The sequence below is a fragment of the Hippoglossus stenolepis genome, chromosome 10 (assembly GCF_022539355.2).
Source record: "Hippoglossus stenolepis isolate QCI-W04-F060 chromosome 10, HSTE1.2, whole genome shotgun sequence".
NCBI lineage: Eukaryota > Metazoa > Chordata > Actinopteri > Pleuronectiformes > Pleuronectidae > Hippoglossus > Hippoglossus stenolepis.
In genome coordinates this window covers 5,792,265-5,814,906 of record NC_061492.1, presented here as the reverse complement: position 1 = coordinate 5,814,906, position 22,642 = coordinate 5,792,265, and the positions used below count along the sequence as shown (strand labels likewise).

General features: G+C 41.1%; 1 protein-coding gene across 1 annotated transcript; it reads left to right on the top strand.

The window, feature by feature from the left end:
- Positions 1–643: 643 nt before the first annotated feature.
- rps6ka5 (ribosomal protein S6 kinase, polypeptide 5) lies at positions 644–19,827 on the top strand. Its single transcript, XM_035167997.2, has 17 exons — positions 644–939; positions 4,178–4,249; positions 4,427–4,645; positions 4,732–4,847; positions 4,958–5,059; positions 5,398–5,481; positions 5,605–5,708; positions 5,791–5,941; positions 6,141–6,302; positions 7,648–7,773; positions 9,124–9,257; positions 9,354–9,447; positions 10,797–10,967; positions 11,241–11,432; positions 13,103–13,262; positions 14,038–14,201; positions 14,923–19,827. Exons 1-17 carry the CDS (start codon positions 870–872, stop codon positions 15,226–15,228), a joined length of 2,427 nt encoding a protein of 808 aa, XP_035023888.1. The 5' UTR covers positions 644–869; the 3' UTR covers positions 15,229–19,827.
- Positions 19,828–22,642: the final 2,815 nt, after the last annotated feature.

Below are 22,642 nucleotides of genomic sequence, written 5' to 3'. Positions count from 1 at the left end.
ATTGAAAGGCTCTTTAAAAAAGGAACAATCTCTTATTATAGACTGTAAGCTAATGACCAAGTAGCACTCGTTCAGTGCAGAAAGAAATAATTTTACTCAAGTAAAAGAAACAATATATAATCAGCAATATAGCAATAATAATGTAACTATAATAATGATATAATAGTGTTATATTATTTGTATATCATCGATTATTATCACGTAAGCAGTACTCAATATCTCCATTAGCACATCTATCTATCTATCTCTCTATCTATCTTCATCTATCTATCTCTATCTATCTATCTATCTATCTATCTCTAAGTTTAGCTTCTTTTGCTCATACCTGCAGTTGTTTAAACTCAAATCTGCAGAGAGTATTTCATCACATATCAAAAGTATTAGTAAGTGTCAGAAGTTTTAATTTGGAATGTTTAAAATGAAGCATCTATCTGTCTCATTGTAAATCATTCAGATCAACTTGAGCCAATTTAACAAACCCAAATATTTACATTTCACATCCACTTCTGTGAAATTAACTCCACTGACTTTAGCCATGATGTTTAGCACGAGGGCGGGATTCCGTGTCGGCAACACAGGAGCATCCAATCAGGGGCGAGATTCCCCCCTAGCAACGCCAATCAGCGAAGGGGGACTGGCCGGTTGCGAGGGTAGTGGTAGTGTTGATGTGCAGGAGCAAGTGTTTCCTCCAGGCTCTGCTGGCTGCTGGGTTTGTCAACAGTCTCCTGCTCGCACCTCCGTCAGGTTCAGGTCCCGGTCCCCACTCCTCCAGGCACATCGCTGTCTATCTCAGCTTCTGTATGTCGGCGGGGCAGAACTAACCCAGGAGCTGGAGTCAAGCTTTAAATAACAAAAAGCCCCCAATTGCGATGCCATCCCCGATGGAGGGCTCCTCCAGAGAAGATGACCTGTTCACTGTGAAACACGAGCTGAAACATGGTGAGTTCGACTCCCATCTTGTTTATTTGGCTTTTTTGTTCTTTTTGCAGACACGTGTCAGGGGAGGGTTGGAGGTGGTGGTGCTGGTGGTGTGTGGGGGGGGCGGGTGTTAGCTTGCTAATAGCTCGCAGCAGCAAACTGTCACAGTCGGTGAGAGCTAACGTTCACGCTGCTCGAGTCCCCGAAATGGGCAGCGGGAGGCGAACGTGTGTCCTCGTTACTTGTAACGTGGCCGCTAACTCACGCAAACTAATGTTACCTAACCCGCCCCCCCCCTCCTCCGACGTTAGCTTACTGCCACTTGATAGCCGTGCTCGACCCCGGGGGGTAATAACATTAGCTTAAGCCAGTAGTTAACGTGTAACCAGGGGGAATCAAACCATTGACCAAGTTCGTTTGGACTAAGAGTTTCCTGTCATTACGCGGGTGTGTTAGCTGTTAGCTCACCGAGGAGCACGCACACGCACACACACGCACACACAGCTGCAGTGCTGTCAAGTCACCAAAGCTAACGTTAGCTTGGCTGCACATGACACCTCAACTAAATGCTTTATGTAATAACGCTTCACGTTATTAGCTCGTCCACTGAACGACTCTTGTCATCGTGCACGTGAAGCTGCTGGTTGTTCTGTGTTGGCTGATGCACGAGAAGGAAGTAGTGTGGACACGAACCAGCACCATCTCACAGCGTGACTTTAAAAATAATATACAGGAGATATGCTTCTAGTTGCTGTTGCCATTTACATTTTTAGCTCTTATAATAATAGTACATTTTATTTATACAGCACCTTTCATACACCGAATGCAGCTCAAAGTGCTTTACAGTGAAATCAAACACATGAAATAAGAGATCAATATGAGCACGTTAGCAATAAGACACAGACTTAGGACAAAAGCTCAAAACTCGCAAAAGGTATCAAAGAAAGTGGGAACCTTTGCTGCTTCCCCCAAACTTTTTCTAGTTCATTTTTGGGATATTGCGCAAGCCGGAGGTAGAAGACCTCAGGGAACCGGTTTGGAACTTACTCCGATAAACAAACAGAAATGTATGAGTGTGTTGTACCATCAAGAGACTTAAAAACAAGTACACTCATTTTAAAAATCAATCCTCAGTGATAGTGGAAGTCAGTGTAAAGACGCTTCAACCAGAGTAATGTGATCTCTTTCCCTATTTCCTTGTTAAACCCTGGCTGGTAGCTGAGCTGAGTGCAGTTGCGTGTCTACTGGGCCGTTGAATGAAGTTTACATACTGTCTCAGCTGTAACAGCTTTACAATGACACAGTGCTGCTGTTCAGGCTGCAACATGACTATGCTGCACCCCCCATTTACTGCCCTGCCCCAAATATGCAGTCTGTTTAGTTGTAAATACCACTGGATCAACTTTACTCTACTTTGTACCCTTGCAGTACAGTAAAGGCCAGACTCTCTCGCCTTTTTATTTATGCAAATTAGCTCAAGCAAACATGAGCGGTATGCTTCTCTGTACTAATCCTCCTGCCACATGTGAAGGATTTCTGTGTGCAGGATTAATTTTTCACTGCTCTATTCCTATTCCTATTTTTACCTCCACTATGGAGGTTATGTTTTCATTCCTGTACGTTAGATTGTGAGAAAGATTATGTAAAAACTACTAGACGGTTTACTACAAAAGCTGGCGGAAGGATGTGGTACGAGTTAGGGAAGAACCCGTTTAATTTTGTAGGTGGTTTGTATGAGTGTGCGTAATCTGGTGCAGATTCAAATAAAAATCTGTGAATCTTAAGTGCCATTCTAGTTTTTTCATCTGAGGACATTGATATTTCCCTCCTGTAAACTAAAGAGCTTCCTCTTTTCAAGCAGCAAGGCATCTTCTCCTTGTACACCTCTGTTAGTCTATTAATAAACATCCAAAATCCAACTTGGCCTTGACCGGCTGAGCCTGACAAGGATGTTATGCAACCTGAACCCCTGACCCTTGAAACTGAAGGATAGTGTTCATGTTTTGAAAATGAAGAATGCAACTGGATTCCCCAGCAGTTGCAGCATTTCTTCTCGTGTGTAACAGGAGAAACACGCAATGATGAAATGAGGCGTTTTAATTGTTCAGTAGCATATTTCCGGAGTGTGAGACAGAATGAATGTGTTCACTACAATGGCTTTGCATGTCTAAGAGCATGCCATGCTCAGTCAGCTGTGGAGAGAGACTGCGATCGAGAGAGACACAAGAAGCCAGTGTGCGTGCTGATTTCAGTGAAGAATCTTTGATGAAAGATAATGACCCTTTTGCAGGTTAATGTTTGCGTGCAGATGCTTTTAAGATCATTTTATACTGTTGACTATTTGACTGAAAGTTAAGAGTAAGTCAGCTTTTCAGCACAAGCCTGTTTTTTTTTTTGGTAACCTTTGTTTATAAGAAGGACGTCGACTGATCCTCGGCTTGTTCTTTGCAGTATTCTCACCACTGCAAGATACCGATCGCTACCCGTGGTCCCAGTATCTTTATAATTGCTGATCCAGATTACAGCTCAGTTCTCAACGTTTTTTAGCCTTGCAGAGTCTGACCTCGTTGTCTATAGGTCTTCTCAAAGCAGCACGAGTGAGAGCCTCTTTGCATCAAAATACCAGAATGCATTATTAGCAAGTTGGCACCAGTTACAGAACAAGATGTATAGAGGACTGGTCAGGTGATGCAATGTGCCTTCTGGTGGCCATGCGAAGTCCACAGCTGTTGGAGAGAACAGTTCCAAACAGATGATCAGTCTCAAATGTATTCAAAATTTGGCTATTTCAACATTACTAAATAGATAATGAGAATGTTTTCGAGGATTTTGTCCAGATGAGTTTTAACCTTTAATTGTTTCAGAGCAGGAACATCTATACTGTAGAGGACCTATTTTAAACCTACATCTTTATACTCTGCATCGACAACTAGTACCTCTTTTTTATAAAGCCGCTGCAGTCACAAACACCAGGCCTCTCAGTGTAGCGAATATAAACATACATTTCCCCCGTGTCCCAGATAAGCATCAGGTGGTCAATCAGTAGTAAAATACCTCATGTGGAACAGTGGGCTTTTCATGTCTAGCTACTCATTAATACTGTATATTGTATGATCTTTTTTTTATAGAGATGCAACTTTCATTTCTAACCTTTTCAGAGGAAAATTAAGGCCATAAATGCAAACTGATTATATGTTATTTTGTAATGTAAAGTGTGTAATTAAAAGCATGTTTTTTCTTATTTGTGCTTGAACCTCAGCCAACCTGACGGGCCATGTAGAGAGGGTGGGCATTGAAAACTTTGAGCTATTAAAGGTGCTTGGCACAGGAGGTGAGTAAAAACTGTCTCTCTGTGTTGAACACAACACGACATTCACATGATTGGGCGCACGCCAGTCACACCGTGTATTTTTTGGGACTGACGGGCACATCATGACATTCATCTCTGTTCAAGCCGCGGCTTGTCGCTGAACTTTGCCATCTGTCTTTGTTGATTTTAAACCACCAGCGTACGGCAAAGTGTTCCTGGTGCGGAAAGTGAGCGGGCACGATGCGGGGGAGCTGTATGCTATGAAGGTCTTGAAGAAGGCCACTATTGTACAAAAGGCAAAAACTGCTGAGCACACACGCACAGAGCGGCAAGTGCTGGAGCACATCCGCCAGTCCCCGTTCCTCGTCACGCTTCACTACGCCTTTCAGACGGATACCAAGCTGCACCTCATTCTTGGTGAGGAAATGTTTTACGTTTATACCCCTGTGTTGTGTTTATACCAGATTTTAAGCAGCTAAATAAAAATGTATCTTTCATCACAGATTATGTAAATGGCGGCGAACTCTTCACACATTTGGTGCAAAGGGTGCGATTCAAAGAGCAAGAAGTGGCCCTGTACAGTGGAGAGATAGTGTTGGCACTGGAACATCTACACCAGGTAATCTTCAGATTCAACACAATCAAACTGTTTTTTTTTATTTACATGTTGCTGTTTACATACTTTATCTGTCACATGTAAATATTCTCTCTGTCATTTTCTTTGTGTAGCTTGGGATCGTGTATCGGGACCTGAAACTTGAGAATATTCTGCTGGATTCAAGTGGTCATATAGTTCTCACAGACTTTGGCCTCAGTAAGGAATTCGATCAGGTACATGTGTCAAAATTCATTAGGGACTTATTCTTTTCCCTTAAAAAGTTATGACACATTTATTTTTCCCTTAAGGCCTTAAAAATATTTTAACAGCGCTTTCTATGCCACTATTTTCTATTTTCTGCCAAATTAGTTTTAAATGATCTTCTATGAAAGAAATCTTTTATTTTGAGTTTTGCGCATTAATCTCTGATCTTTAAGTTTGATTGTTGTTATTTAATCATTCCTTTTTTTAAGTCATATCTTGGACAGTTCTGTCATATTCCAGGCTCCGATATCCTCTGTGTTTTGAGTTATTTATGTATATTAATGCATTTATGTTTTTCTTTAAACAGGTGGAAAGGGCCTTCTCTGTCTGTGGCACCATTGAATACATGGCTCCGGAGATTGTGGAGGGAGGAGAGTCTGGACATGATAAGGTAATTCATAGTTTTATGTTTAATACCATTGTGTGTCTCCTCTCTCTGTTCTCCTCAGTGAGTTTTTCTTTTCCTTTAGTCTAATAAGTCTAAGTCACGGGCGGTTGCTTTCATGCATTCCAGGCGGTGGACTGGTGGAGCCTCGGCGTGTTGATGTACGAGCTTCTGACCGGAGGATCACCCTTCACAGTTGATGGAGACGAGAACTCTCACACAGACATTGCCAAGTATGGATTCTCCCTGATCCCCAACTTATCCCCAGTTATAATCATGCTACAGCACTGACTGTGTCTGTCTCACACATCACAGGAGGATCTCAAAGAAGGATCCTCCATTCCCCAAAGATATGGGACCACTCGCCAAAGACCTCATCCAGAGACTCCTCATCAAAGATCCAAAGAAGAGATTAGGCTCAGGTCCGAATGGAGCAGAGAATATAAAGAAACACCCTTTTTACCAGGTGGATCTCCTAACCTCTCTGGGATTTTTTTCTGTGTTGAGAAAAAGCTAAATAGCAGGGTGGGCTGTTACTCCTCAGTATATAATGGGGCCACTTTGAGTGAGGAGCTTAAAGGAATTTGTATACACTGTGTTAATAAGGATTGGGGCAAACCGCAATGTTTTTGTCTCCTTTTTTTTTTTTTTTAAACTCACTTTAGAAAATTAACTGGGAGGACTTGGCAGCTAAGAAGATGCCTGCTCCATTCAAGCCGGTGATTCGGGACGAGCTGGACGTCAGCAACTTTGCAGACGAGTTCACGGAGATGGACCCCACCTACTCCCCCGCAGCGCTGCCTCAGAACTGTGACCGCATCTTCCAGGTGGGGAGGGAAGGAAGAGATGTTGTACAACCAGACTGGTTTTTGTTGTGACTCATTGTCTGGTGGTTTACAGACAGAAATATTCCCTTTGTGTTCCCCCCGCAGGTCATTGCACAGGACAACATCTATATTTGCATCTCTTTTGTGCGGATGTTTGTCTGGGCTTTGGTTGCAGGCAGAGTGAAATGTTGACATGGAGGAAAAAATCGCTTTATACATTATCCACTTTTTGTCTGTGACTATATTTCACGTACTCAACAGCAATTGAAGTAATCAAGTGAAGTTTTGAATGTCCTCAAAAGGTTGCTGTAAGTCAACATGAGTCTGTCTGTGTGCATTGGTATTCAAATTGACTAAAGGGTCTTTTATTGGAGTAATTGCTGCCATATGCAGCTCTTATTGAAGTAACAGATGTGAATGACTATTTTTGATGTAGCTTTGAACCGTAATGTGGCCCACAACTCCGTGCCAGCTGATGGCTGTCTGATGTATTGCATGAAATTTCAACTCTGATTGCCTTCTGGATCCTTGAGCTTGGCAGATCAATAGATCCATTAACAGGCTTTTCTCGTGGAATAAAAGGTTACACTTTGAGAGCATCACCACGTCTGTCTCGGTTACGCCTTCGGTCTTTGATTGCCAACTTCATCTGGGCTTTTTTCGCTCTCAGCTGCCATTCACATAGTCTGAAATTTTGTGGTCTTTATAATTTGCAAGCCTAGCAATCTCTGAGATAACGACAGCAATCCCAATTTTAAACTGTGCACTTGCTCCCCCACAGTGGCTCACAAAACAAAATTAAAATTGCATTAAGAGCGCCAAGATGTAATTTCACAGCAGAGCAATCAAATATTCAAGCCCAGCAATTTAGGGCATCTCATTCATTCAACATCCATCCTTCCGTCCATCCATGGCTGTCACCACATACCACACAGCTGTGTGTGTGTCAGTGAAAAAGGAGAGAGAGAGATTAATGCCAGCTCCGAGCTCTGGGCGCCACACAGCTGGAATTATGCAGGCAGCTCTTCATAATGACAGGTCTAACAATGGGAACAGCTGGACAGCTGCTGTCACTCACAAAGAAGCTGAATATGGCTTATTGTGGAGCTGACAGGCTGGTTTGACATGGAAACATGATTTCAAGTTCTACAGTAAACGTGGAAATGTATAAAACACATTAGGTGTCTATAAATCTGTGTAATGTTAAAATGCTGCAGTCTTTTCTCAGGCTATTAACTAAATCAATGGAAGTTTCCTTTTCCTCAGGCCAAATATTCCAGCCCTCATTTTACAGTATGTCCTTGTGAAATGTAAACCTGAAGAGTTTATGTTTCTGTCTGTGCAGGGCTACTCTTTCATGGCCCCTTCCATCCTGTTCAAGAGGAATGTGGTGATGGACGACCATGTCCAGCTGTGTGGGGGCTCTGAGAGGCCCGGCTCTGCTGCGGTGGCCCGCAGCGCCATGATGAAGGTAAGATAAATGCACTTGGATCCTCCAGCACAAACACACTTAAGCTAATGGCTGCTGTCACAGACAGATTCCTTTTTTTTTTGTTACTTCCTCTCCTTTTCCATTAGAGTTTGTTTCTACTGCACTCACATTCAATTTTTAAGTCTGTAGCATAGTCATAGTCTACTTATATCCTAACAAAAATTGCAACTGATGACAAATTCAAATCAATTAACATAAATGTACTCATCCAACTATTTAAATAATCCTTAAAAAGTGCTGACAAACGTAAGAAACCTGAAGCCTTTCACTGTTATAACATATTTATTTGTTTTGATGTCTTTTGTAATACGTTTTTTATTTTATTATTGTATATTTATTCTATAACTTCACATTATATTTCTGTGTATTTATCTTCTTTTATTATTGCTCTGTATTAATTATGAACTTAAAAACTAAACTTTCCTGCAAAAGTTTTTCGCCTGCTTACATTTTTATAACCAATGTGATAAACATCTTGAATCTTGAGATGTTCAGAATTTCACAAAAGCTTCAGCTCCCTCTGCTTAATTGGCTCTTATGTTGTTTCCTGTCGCAAACAGGGAGCTAGTCGACGATTTTTCTTATCTTGTCCTCTGGTTATTTTCAAGATCTTAATTCAGAATTGAAGAGCGGTTGTTTTGTACATTTACCTCGTCAGCGTTTCATTTTTGGAATCAAGATTAATCATGATAACAACATTACGCAACAAGAGACGTTTACCTGGCTCCTCATTCAGGGCTGCTGATCACTGTGGAGATGTACTTAAAAAATAAAAAGCTTTTAATCATCATATCATCAAAAAATTTGTCATATTATAATGATGTTGAATAATATACAAGCAAAAACACAACAGCTTGAATACTTGGTGAAGGAAGAATGAGGTTTTTGCTCGAATGTTTCAGAAATTATGTTTTAAGCAAATGCTGAATATAAGTCTCTGGACTATACTTCCAACATAAATCGTGTCTTTCTCTAGAGAAAGAAACTAGAGCATTGTACTGGCAGAAGAATTGTCTCGAGGACATGACCTCTATTTTATAAGTGGTTATTCTGCCATGAGCTGGGTCCAGTTACTAATGCAACCAGTAAGTCAAGTACCACTGACCTACATTAAATTATTCTCCATAGAAGCCAGAGGTCGGAAATAGTGGATTCATTTGATTTCTGAATGCAGGAATGTATCAAATCTGTACTTGTTTACAGAAATCACTATATATCGCACCAAAGAAAACATTTAACTCGACAGACATTCTATTGAGGTCATGTGCAATTATTGGACATTATGGTGTCGGTTAAAATCTATATTTTTCCCACTCTTCCCCTTTACAGGACTCGCCCTTCTACATGAGCTACGAGATGGACCTGAAGGACAGCGCTCTGGGAGAGGGGAGCTTCTCCATCTGCAGACGCTGCACGCACAAGAAGACGGGACAGAAATACGCAGTCAAAATTGTCAGCAAGAGGTAAAAGCTCACAGCCTGCACACATTACTATGTATGTGTATACTTATGTTGTACTTACTTGACAGTTTTCTGACTTTCTGCTCATGTTTGCTGCAGAATGGAAGCACAGACGCAGCGGGAAATAGCAGCCCTGAAGCTCTGCGATGGCCACCCCAACATTGTCAAGTTACATGAGATTTACCACGACCAGGTGAGGTTCATCGCAGCGCTTACACTCTCCTCCATAAACTCTGGTTTGCGTGGCTCCCCGTGGAGCCTATGGGGACGGCAGCCTTATTAGGTCCTGGAACTGGAACAAGGCAGATTAATGGGGATGCTGGAGGCCCTCGAGGTATTCCTCTATCTCTCCGTGCATTGTCCCATAAACTTCTCTGCGTGAGCTTGATATTTCACATGAAATGTATTTTTAAACTGCAGCTGTGCAAACACCCATTTTGTTCTACTGAATATAAACAACCTAGATTTACTTGTGTTGCTAATCGAGCTGCACACTCCCCTCGAACTAAATGTGCGTTCGTTCTAAATGTAGCTTTCCTCCGTTATTGGGAAGTTGTGTGTGTCTGACTGTGCACAGGTTCATTAGCCCCAGACCCTCAAGCCCACGAGCACCACTTTAATCCTGATGAGCTCAGTGGGGTTATTACAGTATCTCAGAGGCCCATGACCCAGATCAAAGCAGCGCTGCCTCGTCTCGCCTCAGCCGAGTCCCGCCTTTGTTCCTCAGACCCGGCACTAATGAGAAACTCTACCCCGCTGCCCAGACACATTGTTCCTTTACCACTTTGTTTGGCTCCTTTCACTTTTACTCAGCATCATTATGGTTTAATGTTACCATCATGGCATCAGCAATGGACTGTTTTTACTGAATTAATTATGCAACAGAGAAAATTCCGATCCTCTACATCACATTCAGTTGTTTTTAACTTCTAGGTCAGGCTGTGAAATAAAGATTTATCATACATTTGTTTACACAAACATGTCAATATTTGTTCCATTGCAAATTATAGGAATTTTTCAATCCACTACACAATTTCAGAGCAGTTCAAAGAACAACCTAGGACCCACACATACGGTGGAACGCGGCTCATATACTTTGAATGGGGTGAAGTCATGCATTGTCAAACTGCATTGTGGTTCTGTTGTGTTGCTCGTGCTGTGTGTGGTAGAAGTTAAGCAGAGCTCAACTTTTAATGCGGCTACGGAGGCATCAGCCAATCAAATCGTGTTTCAACAATGGAATGTGAAAGAGGAGACAGAGGCAGGGGATGAAACCTGGTCTGTGTTCATCTGGTTGTGGATTTAATTTCTTGTGTATTTCTCTTTAGCAGCCTGCATTGCACATAAGCACGAAAATGTTGTGTTTCCCGAACATGAAACTGTGATTGTTGTCGTTCTGATGATTGTGCCAGCACCATGCGTCAGGCACGTCCGCCTTCAAGTGCTGGCACAAAGCATTCGTGTATGTCCTGCATAAAGGCTGGTGATGACTAATATAAATATTTTTTGTGTGGGTTGTTTTTTCTTGTTCTTTTGCTGTAGCTCCACACGTACCTGGTTCTGGAGCTGCTCGGTGGAGGGGAGCTGTTGGAGAGGATCCGCAGAAAGCAACATTTCAGTGAAACGGAGGCCAGTCGCATCATGCGCAAGCTGGTGTCAGCTGCCAGTCACATGCATGACGTAGGAGTGGTGCACAGGGACCTTAAACCAGAGGTATTTGACTCAGCAACGCTGATAGCAGAGTTCTTCTCTGTCCAAACACATCTAATCTGTCTGTGTACGTTTTGCGACCCACACAGACTGACAGGCTCTTTTTTTAAAGACAATTACTGTGGTTTTCTGAACTTTTTATGATCTGCAATCTTCTGTGAAACAAAAGTACCTGGTCAGACCAGTCTTGATGTCCAATTTACTAAGCTATCGAGTGGACCTGCTTTGCTAAGCAGAAAGAAATGATTGCTGTCCGTGTCTCAAATCACTTCGCAGAACCTGCTCTTCACAGACGAGAGTGAGAACTCTGAGATAAAAATCATAGACTTTGGCTTTGCACGCCTCAAACCACCAGACAATCAGCTCCTGAAGACTCCCTGCTTCACGCTGCACTACGCTGCACCAGAGATACTCAAATATGACGGCTACGATGAGTCCTGCGACCTGTGGAGTCTGGGGGTCATTCTGGTGAGTGCCTGTTGTAAGACGGAGCCCGGCTCAGGTTTAACACTAAACACAGATGCTGGACAGTAGCAGAAACATTTATTATTCAGCTCAACATAATTCTAAGCGGAACTAAGTCTTTTTTAACACTTCTACTTTTAAAAATGACACATATTTTATTTCACATCAGTTAAAAAAATGAACATAGAATGACACTCAGAGTACAAACCTCCGCCAAGGCCCAACGGTCTCATCCAATTCAATTAAGATGCACCAGATTTCACGCACTCAGTTATCGGTCCACTTAATATGCCTGATTTTTTTCATCAAGATCAATGAATTATTGAAAAAAAAATGCTCCATCTCTATTTGATTTGATTTGATTTGACTTCCCTGACCCATAACACATCCCTCCAGCCAGTTTGGTGGAAATCTGTCCAATGGTCTTTGTGTGATCGGACAGGGGTGAAAGCAACCTCCTTGGCGGAGGTAAGTAAAAATGGATAAAGTGAAGATTCAGGAACATCTGTAAAATGTGATTGCACAAAATCAACATACTTTAGATAACTACTTTCCTCAGTGCCCCATGAAAGTGACCAGATTTTATTTAGAATTTATAAAAAAATCTTTTTGAAATCCACAGCTCCAAGCTCTGCTTTAAAGTTGTTTTTCATAATATTTTCAACTGAAGCATTTCAAAAACCTTATCAATGTTTAATCATGAGCTCCACACACTTGTAATTTTTTTTTCCATTCTAGCCAGTTTATGGTTTAAACATTTTGCTGCAGGCAGATCTGATTAAGCAATTAGCTGTTACTTTATCTGACTTCGCGTGTAGTTACAGGCTTTCAGTTTGCATGTTCTGGTTAATCAGTTTTACATGATATTCATCTCTCTCTCTTGTTCCGCGCTACAACCTTTCAGTATCCTGTGGTGAGCTGACACACTTTTAACGCTCACCTCAGAAAAACAAGCGCTCGATTTAAATCATACTTCCCAGTAGCGGAAATGTCATCGTAATTCAACCTTTTTTCTGTGTAGAGGAAGAACATTAAAAGGAGAAGGAGGTGGAGAGTTGAGAGAGGTTTGTGTAGTCGGGCCAGTCATGGGTACCGGGCCTGCTCTCTGCAGTGCTGATTCGCACCGTCGCCCCCTGGGGGGGATATGGGAGTAGTGTGCCTCATGGAGCTTTGATGAAATGGCTGCTGACAAGCTGTGTGCACAATGCCCTGGAAGCAAAGAGTGTAGAGACAGAGAGCGAGAGAGAGAGAGAGAGATCAGGGCTCCTCTACTGCCAAAAGGGCTGTTCCTAACTACACGCCATTTTAATGAGAAATGTGAGGGCAGATGTAAGCAGGCCAAGGTGAGAGTGTCCTGCTCATTCAGCTGAGCACAGACCGCTCTTCTGTTTAGTGCTGGTTCAACCACGGTCAACAACACGCAGCATGACAATGGAAAAATGTGGACGGCCGCGGTCGGTCACAAGCGCTAATAGAGCATGTTGTTATTTTCACAGTACATGTGTTACATTAAAACCCATTTCCACAGGTCATTGAAGGCATCTTGATATTAAACATAAACCAGCGTGTGACACTTTCTGTTCCACACTGATGGCTCAAACGATTTAGGTCAGATTTTCTGCGTGTTCCTGTGGTTTCTGACAACAGATTGTGTGGCTTCGCTCTGTTTGCAGTACACCATGCTGTCCGGTCAGGTGCCTTTCCAGTGTCAGGAGAAGAGCCTGTCCCACACCAGTGCCGAGGAGATCATGAAGAAAATCAAACTGGGGGACTTCTCTTTTGAGGGAGAGGCCTGGAGGAACGTGTCGCAGCAGGCCAAAGACCTCATACAAGGTGAGCATGGAACTGGAGACTCATAAATCTAATGGGTTAAACTGTGAAAGAATCAAAATCAGATATTAGATGGAATTCCATGTCAAGACTGTGACTTGGAGAAAATGTTATGCCTTTATTGATGGGATAAAGTTTAGTGTGAAAGGAGAAGGGAGAGGAGGAAAGATATGCAAAGGTCTGGGCCAGTACCAAACCTGTCCCATTGTGAAAATCAGTATTTTATATGATTTTCAACAGATTTTAATCGAAAATACAGGACTCTTTACTCCAGTTAATTTGCCAAGGACGTTATATTTTGGTCTGTATTTGTTTGGTAGTTAGCAGGATTGTGCCAAAAACTACTCAACCAACTTCAATTAAATTTAGCGGAGGGGTGGGGCATGAAGTAAGGAAGAAAGCATCAAATTTTGAGGCAGATCCAGATTTCTTTTCACTTTGTTTTACACTGCGTGAGTGGAAGTTAGTAGAAGACAATAATCCAGATGAACTACTATTGAGGATTGAGCCTTGACGGATGTATGGAGCCTCCTGAGTCCATTCTAGTTATAGATTTAAGACCAGGAGTTTGGGATTGACACGATGTCCTCGTCTTTTGAAATGTGTGAGTGGAGCGAACCTTTTCTTTACTTTTGGATCACGGATTGAACCTTTGACTCACAAAGCTGCTCACAGAGGTTGAACTACCTGAGGAGGAAATCACTTCCTCCCTGCGGCTCAACTCTCCGCTGACCTATTAACGGCACTAAAGGTATTTATCTGTGTCTCGTTCCTGCAGAGCTGCTGACGGTGGACCCAAACAAGAGGATTAAAATGTGTGGCCTCCGTTACAACGCCTGGCTCCAGGACGACAGCCAGCTGTCCTCCAACCCACTCATGACCCCGGACATTCTGGGCTCCTCCACTGCCTCCGTCCACACTTACGTCAAAGCTACCTTTAATGTAAGAAACGATATTATTAGATGTAGGTCAGGCTTTCGCAACCTTCTGGCTTCCTGTTGCAGAATTTGGGTTGCACTGAGTGGTTCAGACTGTTAACATGCTGCTGCTGCTGCTGCTCTGGATTCTGCTTCACTTTTAAAATTCTTCAACCTGAAAGATAAAACATAGAGATTAACATTATTTCACATGAATCATAAAGAGATTTGTCTAAAGTAGAGCTCACACTGATTAGTTGATGAATGATGATTGACAGAATATTCATCTGCAAATATTCTATATTATATTCCTTGGTTCAAGCTGCAGATTTGCAAATTAATAAATGTATCATCAGTCATTTAGCTTGTGACTATTGGGCAGTAAAAACAAGCTTTTTGAAGACGTCAGCTCAGGCTTTGGGAAACTGACCAGAGATTTTTCATTCATTTCTGTCATTTATGGAGAAAACTGTTTTGATTAAGATTTGCATATTATTTAGAATCATTTATTGCAACTTTTTTCAAAGGAACTGTTATTAATTCTGTATTTTATGCATAAAAATATATATTTACATCTAGTTAGAAACACACTTGATAGGATAAAATGTAAAAATATTCAGTTTCAGCTGTTTTCGGTGCCACAGCAGTCTGGCCTGATGAAGTGGATCAGTGCGTCCCTTAGAAAAATGAATAATTCATAAAAAATCTTAATAACTGGCTCATCATTCCGCCTTTTTTTGTCCCAGGCATTTAACAAATGTAAGCGGGAAGGTTTCCGCCTGCAGACGGTGGACAAGGCGCCGCTAGCCAAGAGGAGGAAGATGAAAAAGACGAGTACCAGCACAGAGACCCGCAGCAGTTCCAGCGAGAGCACCCATTCCTCCTCCTCCTCCTCCCAGTCTCAGGAGAAGACTTTTACAGAGGGCGACACCAACCCGCAGCCCCCCAACAGCACGCCTCTCACCACCCCTGTCAACACACCCGTGGCCCTGGGAACAGACTCTGAGCACCAACCGGCGCCTCCAGCGTTTCACTTCTCAGAAGGACAGTGAGACAACGAGAGGAAAAAGGGAGATTCAGACAGTTTTTGGTGAACAGCAGGAAGGCTCAGACCGGCGTAGAGACGGCTCTCTCCTCTTTTTCTCTGTCCCTGGCAGCTCTCTGCCTCTGGCTCAATTGCATGGACGTCTGCAAGTCTCCAAAACCAAGCATGCAGCAGGAGCAGCAATCGTCACCTCAGTATCAAATCAATCAAACCATCTCTAGCAATAGCCTGTCCCTTTCTTTCTCGTTCCCCTTTACACACAGACTCTATCAATCAGGGACTGGACCAGGAAGAAATTGTCACCGGTGTCCAAAATGAAAAAGGGCTGACCTCCTGCCGCACGTCCAGACAGACAATGGGGAGACACCTTCAGTCTCGTCATGAAATCATAGCTCTGTCTGCTCCATTCGCCCGTGTTTGTCGACGCCTCCAAAGGTTTCAAAGGGAAAGTCGTAGTGTTTACACCATGGATGCTTTGTATTCTTTTGTCAAAGGGAACGTAACGTAAAGAAACGTGGGTCCACGAAGTCTCTGCAAGATGGAGCAGGGTATTTATATGTGAATTTTACAGACTGAGATTTATTTATAATGAGCTATATTGTTAACTTATTTATGGTTCAGAGTGATCTGAAAAGAAATAATGGATAAAAGAGATATATTATGTTTGTACGTGTGTGTGTGGTTCCCTGTCAGCTCTAAAGACTGTTTCCATGTAGTCAGATGGTTGTTCACATGTCGTTGTAGTCCTCAGACATCGATGCTTCTAGTCAGACACATCTTGTAAGACAGAAAACGCAAAAAGAGATTAACACCATTAGCCCCTGGTTAATGGTTGTAAACCAGTTTGTTGAATTTATGTAACAGACTTTTAAAAAAAAACACATATTTATGAAGCCTGGTGAATTTTTTGGGTTCAACTGCAGCTGTGTCCAGTGGTCAAAAAAAGTCAATTTACAATTGCTTGAAGAAGCAAAAGTAAACATGTTTTTGTAGAAACAACCAAATGTGGATGTAGTGTGTTCAAAGAAAATCTGTGTTTTATTGTTGTACGGGGAAAGCTGCTGTCAGAGGGGATGTGGAGAAGAAGAAGAGCTATATTTAGAGTTATGATGCACCGCTGCTGCTGCTGCTGCTCGTCCACACGGTGTGATCCTTAAATCCGTATTTAGCCCAGCAGTGGATTTGCCTTGTGTTGTATAAAATTTTAATTGTCTCACTACGGCCAATTGGATTGAGAAGAACGCTACAAACGGAAAAGATCCAGATCAGCTTAGCTTCAGGTGAATGACGTGGAGTTTACTGAGACGCCGAAGGGGCAGCTTCACACGGCTTCCTTTGTCAGATGAAATAAGTCAGAAACAGGAAAAGTTTACGTGCCAAAAAAAATGCAATTAAATAATTCAAGTGTCAGGAGGTTAAGGTTGGTGATGTATTAGAATAGTTTAAGTGTCACCGTCCTTAGGTCTTAAAACTAATTTAAAAGCGACCCTTTATAAGAGCATCCAGGTTTCTGAGGACAGACCTAAAAAAACAAACGGTCCCTTTTTTTTTTTACTTCTACCACCGACCCTTGCTTTATTTAACGCTGTTGTACCGCATGACTGAAACGGAAATCCTTGCACTGTGTGACAGCTCTCACTTCGAGGGAGATTTATCCGGTTGCTATTAAGTCCCCGGTGCACGATGTGAACTGAAACATCAGCCTCTTTATTTTCAAAGCAGATTCTCACTTGATTTAATGTGAGTTTGTTTACTTGCATATTTAAATATCCCTGATTTAATTCTGGTCTTTAAAGTTTTACTGGTTCAAGTGTGATTGGATGTAAACACCAAAACCCTCTTTTTCCAATAGCCTGAATATTGTAACGTTACAGAACTGGTAAGTCAGATAGTTAGGTGATTTAAAATGTCATGCTCTGTTAGTTACTATTATTAATATTATTTTGCAAGTGTGTGTTCATGTCTGTATCCATGGTAGTAGTTGAAATGCTGTATTCAGTTGTACAGGGGTATTCGTGATCAGTATGTGAAGTTGCCTAGAGACAGTTTCTCCTGCTTAGTTAGGAAACAAATTCGTAGTCGGACGACTGTGTGCATTTGAACACACACCCTCATCTTCTTCCATTTGAATGCACTCTGACTCTGAACCAAAGCATTAACGTCAAGGTAGCTTCTCTAAGCTGCATGAGATATTTCCTTTCATGCAAATATGCAATGAAATGCTTCATATATCGGGGGTTCCTGTTTTGTTGTGTCCAGCTGGTGGAATATTTTAGATGTTTCTCGACACAGAGGATTTTATTGTATCTTCAGAGATTCTTTACTGGATCTACTCTATAGTATCCATGTCCAGCACATTATCATGCTTACAACTATGCATCTATTTTAGCTTTTGTGTTGCTTTAGCCATTTAAAAAAAAAAACTCAGCTACTGGGTTCAATCATAGGGTGTAACACAGATACTCTACTTTTACTCCTGCGAAATTAGCCACAGCAGAAATAGCAACGTTCGTTGCACGTATGGAAAAAGCTGGAATTCTTGGAGCTAAACACTACAAAGCTCTTGTCTAACTCCGTTCGCATGAGTTCCCCGTCGTTGCCTCATTAAGCCTCTTTTCTTTTGTTTGGGTGTATAAATAGCTCAAGTGGAGGAAGAGGAAGAGTGTCCTATATTGAGCTCCCCTCGGGGAGCCAGGCTCTATTAGCTGATGTGCTGCAGTGCAGTTTTTTTCCAAAGAAAATACCGTGCTCCACTCACTGCCTCTGTGGGACCCGGCTCACTGTCTTTGTAGGGAAAATACCAGTGTAACACAGGAAAGGGTCAGTTTAGTACCAGAGTCTCTTGGGGCTCGTTTTCAATCAAGCGTCCTCCCTTTGATGTACAGTCAATGTTCAGCGTGTCACTCTGAGCAGAGACGGGGGGGCGATTTGGATCTGACGTCCTGTTGTCGCTCGTTTTTTGTTTCAATTCGCTGGAACTTGAATGAAAAGATCCTGGTCTGCCGACAGTGCTTCCTCTTTTTTTAAAGGTTGACGGCACCGCACCTCATGAGCTAAACCTTTATACCTTTTTGCAACATGAATTCGAGGGCTGAGAGTTTTAAACTGTTTTGTATAAACCAGTGACTGATTTTACATGTTTTAGAGTCAACAGATCAGGCTTTGGGACGTTTAGAGTCAACACATCTGTATTAGTGTGTGTGTGCTCAAGAGCCAGATGTGGTTGCCAAAGCTAAAAGTAACTTGTTGTATGTCACTTGCTCATGTGTTTGCAGTTATCTTGTAAAGTACTTTTCAACAGATGTGGCCGGGGGGGCGGGTTTTTAAACTTTGGTCAGCTGTTAGTTTTGGGATTGTGCGGAGCTGTCCATGGTGCTGAAATGGCCAAACCTTTGGTGGTGCTGCATCATCAATCATCATCATACCAATAATAATCATAAATAATAATAACAATGATCCTTTAAATCAGTGAGTACCAGGAGTACTTGTGGTGTCTTTGTGGTACATGTGAAGTAGAAAAACTAAGGAGATCTTGGTTAAGGAGAAATAAATACTATAAAATACCAGTTGTAATGGACAAAGAGCTGGATGTTTTAAATTAATGGCAAACATTTCCAGCTTCTGCTCCAAGATTTAGTCAAATAAATTGAAATTTGACTTGAAAATTGAAGAAACAAAAATACTTAAAGCCTTAACATCAAAAACTTGAGGATTGCTATGTCAATTATAAGAATAAAACAAGAATATACAGCCACAATAATAAACTGTATGTGGACCCAGACAGAAACGTAAGAAACCATTGCTTTAAAGATGTCAATTTGAAAAATATAAATAAAATAATAATAATAAATACATAAATAATAAAATACCTGGTTGAACCTGTGTTTTTTTTTGGTGAGCTTAGCCTTTTGATTTCTTTGTGGGGATTTTTTTTTTGCTGTCCCCCCTTCCAGAGAGGTCAAAGCACATGGTCAGTAAAGATCGTTACCTTTAGCAAGAACTTAAACACGTGTTCTTGAGTTTATTAGATTTACTGAGCCTGTATTGATTTGTGTAATGTTGGTGACAATGTTACTTGAAAAACCTGCCACTTTCGGCATCATCATCATCATCATTGTCGTCGCCCCTGCTATCACCATCACGCATGTGCTACTGCTCGATTCCTGTCAATCGTCACTGATTCACACCATTACTGAACCGTGTCAAAAAAGTACTGTAGCAGTGAATGCCTTGGAGATTGGTCAATTATTAAACTGTTTTAAAAACATGCAATCAAGCTTTAAAGGGCAAAACTTTGCACTTGTATGTTATTTTAATCATTGAAATGGATTTTTCTTTTGTAAAAGAAAAAAAAAAATGTCGTCTTTGTTTTTGTGCAGGTTCAGACGTCTTTGTTTCTGTTGATAGCCGGTGTCCAACGTTTCCAATACGATTTGTTCTGATACAAAGATAGTTGTTTTACCTACTGCGAAGGTGAACCATGTGCTTACCTGCTTCTTTTAGGGCACTGTGAACATCATCATTCAGGTATCCAGGCACAACATTGATAACATGAGGAAAAACACCTTGATTTGCTTCAATAAATGCTTTACTTGCTGGCTGAAAACACGTGTACGTCCAATAACCTGAAACCAGTCATGATGAGTCGTTTAATAGATCCTCGGCCTCGTTGTATTTTCAAGTGTATCGAAAACATTACTGAAGGTATTTTGTGATACCAGGATTTTTGTGTATGAGTTGTCAGAAGGACAATAAATGTACGATTTCCTGCTCATTTATTGATCTCGACTGTTAAATGAGACGCAAACATTTTCATATTTATGAGCTATATGAATTTAAAGGGTTGGTGGGCATGAAATCTTTATTTCAGCAGTCGGCCTCTAGATGGCAGTATTTAATAAAGTACCAGTAGGAGAAGGGACATTAACTTCATGCAGTCTTTTATTATTTTATTCATTGATAAGTCATAGAAGATTTTTCATTTGGTTAATTAGGATTACAGGTTTATTTTTATGTACCAGGTGGGTGAAATGAATAATTAAATACAAATTAGATCAATTAATTTCATGTAAAGTCTAAGTTGAGTAAATCTCCACTTCTATTAATTTTAGGCTCTTGTTTAAATAGTCCCACACAGTGGACTTAACAAAATGTTTACTCATTAATTTGAACATTAATTTATTTTTAGGATTGTTTAAAAAGTGGGAGATTTAGGAGTTATCTTTATGGGTAAGATACAAACTATAAAGTTCATAAGGAACGTATTGATAATGTGTCAAATGAGGAAAAATGAAAGGTGTGTTTGTAGAGTTTTCTTGTATATTTTTATCCGTTTGGTGACAAACCTTCTCTGAGGAAATCTATAGTTTGGAATTCTGAAGTGAAAGTGTTTTATTTTACATACGTTGGAATATAAAAGTCCAGTGTCACATTTATTCTTCACTGGTGCTGAAACATTTAATTAATTTTGTCAATCAAACTAAATAATTTCTTTCAAAATATTGGAAAATTGTGGAGAATACCTATTACACATCCTTGTATATTCTTATTATCAATATTATTTCATCTAACTAACAACCCAAAACTTTCCTACTATTGTTTATCATATAAAAATGAGACAACCAAAGGATATTCAGAGAAACTAAAACCTGTCTTCGGCATTTTTTCTCAAAAATATTAAAAACATTAAATAATTGTCAAAGCAGCAGCTGACTACTTTCCAGTTTACCCACTAAACAACAAATTAACTTATTGCCAATTATCTATAAAGCTGGGATTCATTTCAACAGTTGTGCACTAACATGTACTGCCAGTAGGGGGCGCTCTTTGGCTCTGATTGGTTGGACGAGGACCACGATGTGCTGATCTGGAGCAGGAGGGAAACTCTAGAACAGTTTTGTTCAGGTGGCAAAAATCAGACGAGACAAACCAAATCATTTTTCCCGACCTGGTCAGGTGGTCACCAGAGAGGGTCTGGATCCACACGACAAAAGGTCAGAGGTCATCTGCTCGGCAAATTTCTGTTTCTTCAAAAAACGTGCCAATCCTATTTTCTATTAAATTTAGTTTGATTTCAAGTTCATTTACAAAAAAGACATGTTAGTGAATAGACTCGTGAGAGGTTGAGAATATTCATGTTTAGTTTTTTAGGGTTTAAATGTTAAACTTTCTCTTTTCTCTGAGCTCTCTACACTTTCTCCATCATCAGATCTAATATCACTCATAAGCAGCCCGGCGGAGGAAGCGTGTTTCCAAGCGTACGTTGGCTCTTGCACGGCTGCGACGCACAACGCAGTCCTGCTGCAGGATATTTAAAAAACAAAGCTCATTTTGTTATGCATGGCTTTCAGGCCACTTATTGTGGTTTCACCCCACTTGCTACTGCACACAACAATACAGATGGTGCACTTACAGAGCACTTTCACCGGGCTAATTCTGCAGCACAGATATCAATATGGACCTTCAGCAGGAGAAACTCATTATACCATAGTCCTCTCTGTGTGTGTGTGTGTGTGTGTGTGTGTGTGTGTGTGTGTGTGTGTGTGTGTGTGTGTGTGTGTGTGTGTGTGTGTGTGTGTGTGTGTGTGTGTGTGTGCACGATACCTCTTTTCTTTGAAATCTCTCTGCGCTAACATGAAATCCATTACTAAACATTGTGCTGTGTGCAGCGGTCAGGTATTCTGATGGAGGGTCTGCACTCTTATGATCCATCGCAGAGAGTTGCAGCAGGAGGAGGCCGTCGGATAATACATCAAGAAAGACAAAAATACACACACACACACACACACACACATTTTTAAATCCTGTACTACAGACTCACAAGGGAGTCTAAGATGTGGTCTGTTGCTTTTATTTTCTTAACTCATTGTAGACTCTGATTCTTCTTTGATTGCACAGGTGGTTTAGAAATGTACAAATACAAAAACCTGATTAATAAGAATACAATCTGTCTCGTATGAAACATAATCCATGAACCCTTTCTTTTTTAATTTGAACTCTGTATCAACAACTTGAAGCCATTTTACTTTTAATCCAGTTCATATCAACTTGTCAACCATGTTTCAGACAGTGTATTTATATTCACATTCACGTGTTGTTGAAAGCATTGGGCGTGTATCCTGCTCTTAGACCTTAGAATTTGTAAATTTTACATTAAAAAAAACCTTTGCACACAAATGAATATCTCTAACAAAACATATTTATGTAGATTGATTGAGGCTGGTGAGGTGGAGGTCACAGCTCTCTGCACCAAACTCAGGAAACTTCATCAATTTGTTGCCACAAAGCTGGAAACAAACTTTTGTTGACAACATCATTATATATCTTGGTATTAAAGTATTAGAGTTGATAATTCAGGTCATTTTTCAAAAGGCTGATAAACATTTGATGGTTCCAGGTTCTCAAACGTGAGAATTTGCAGC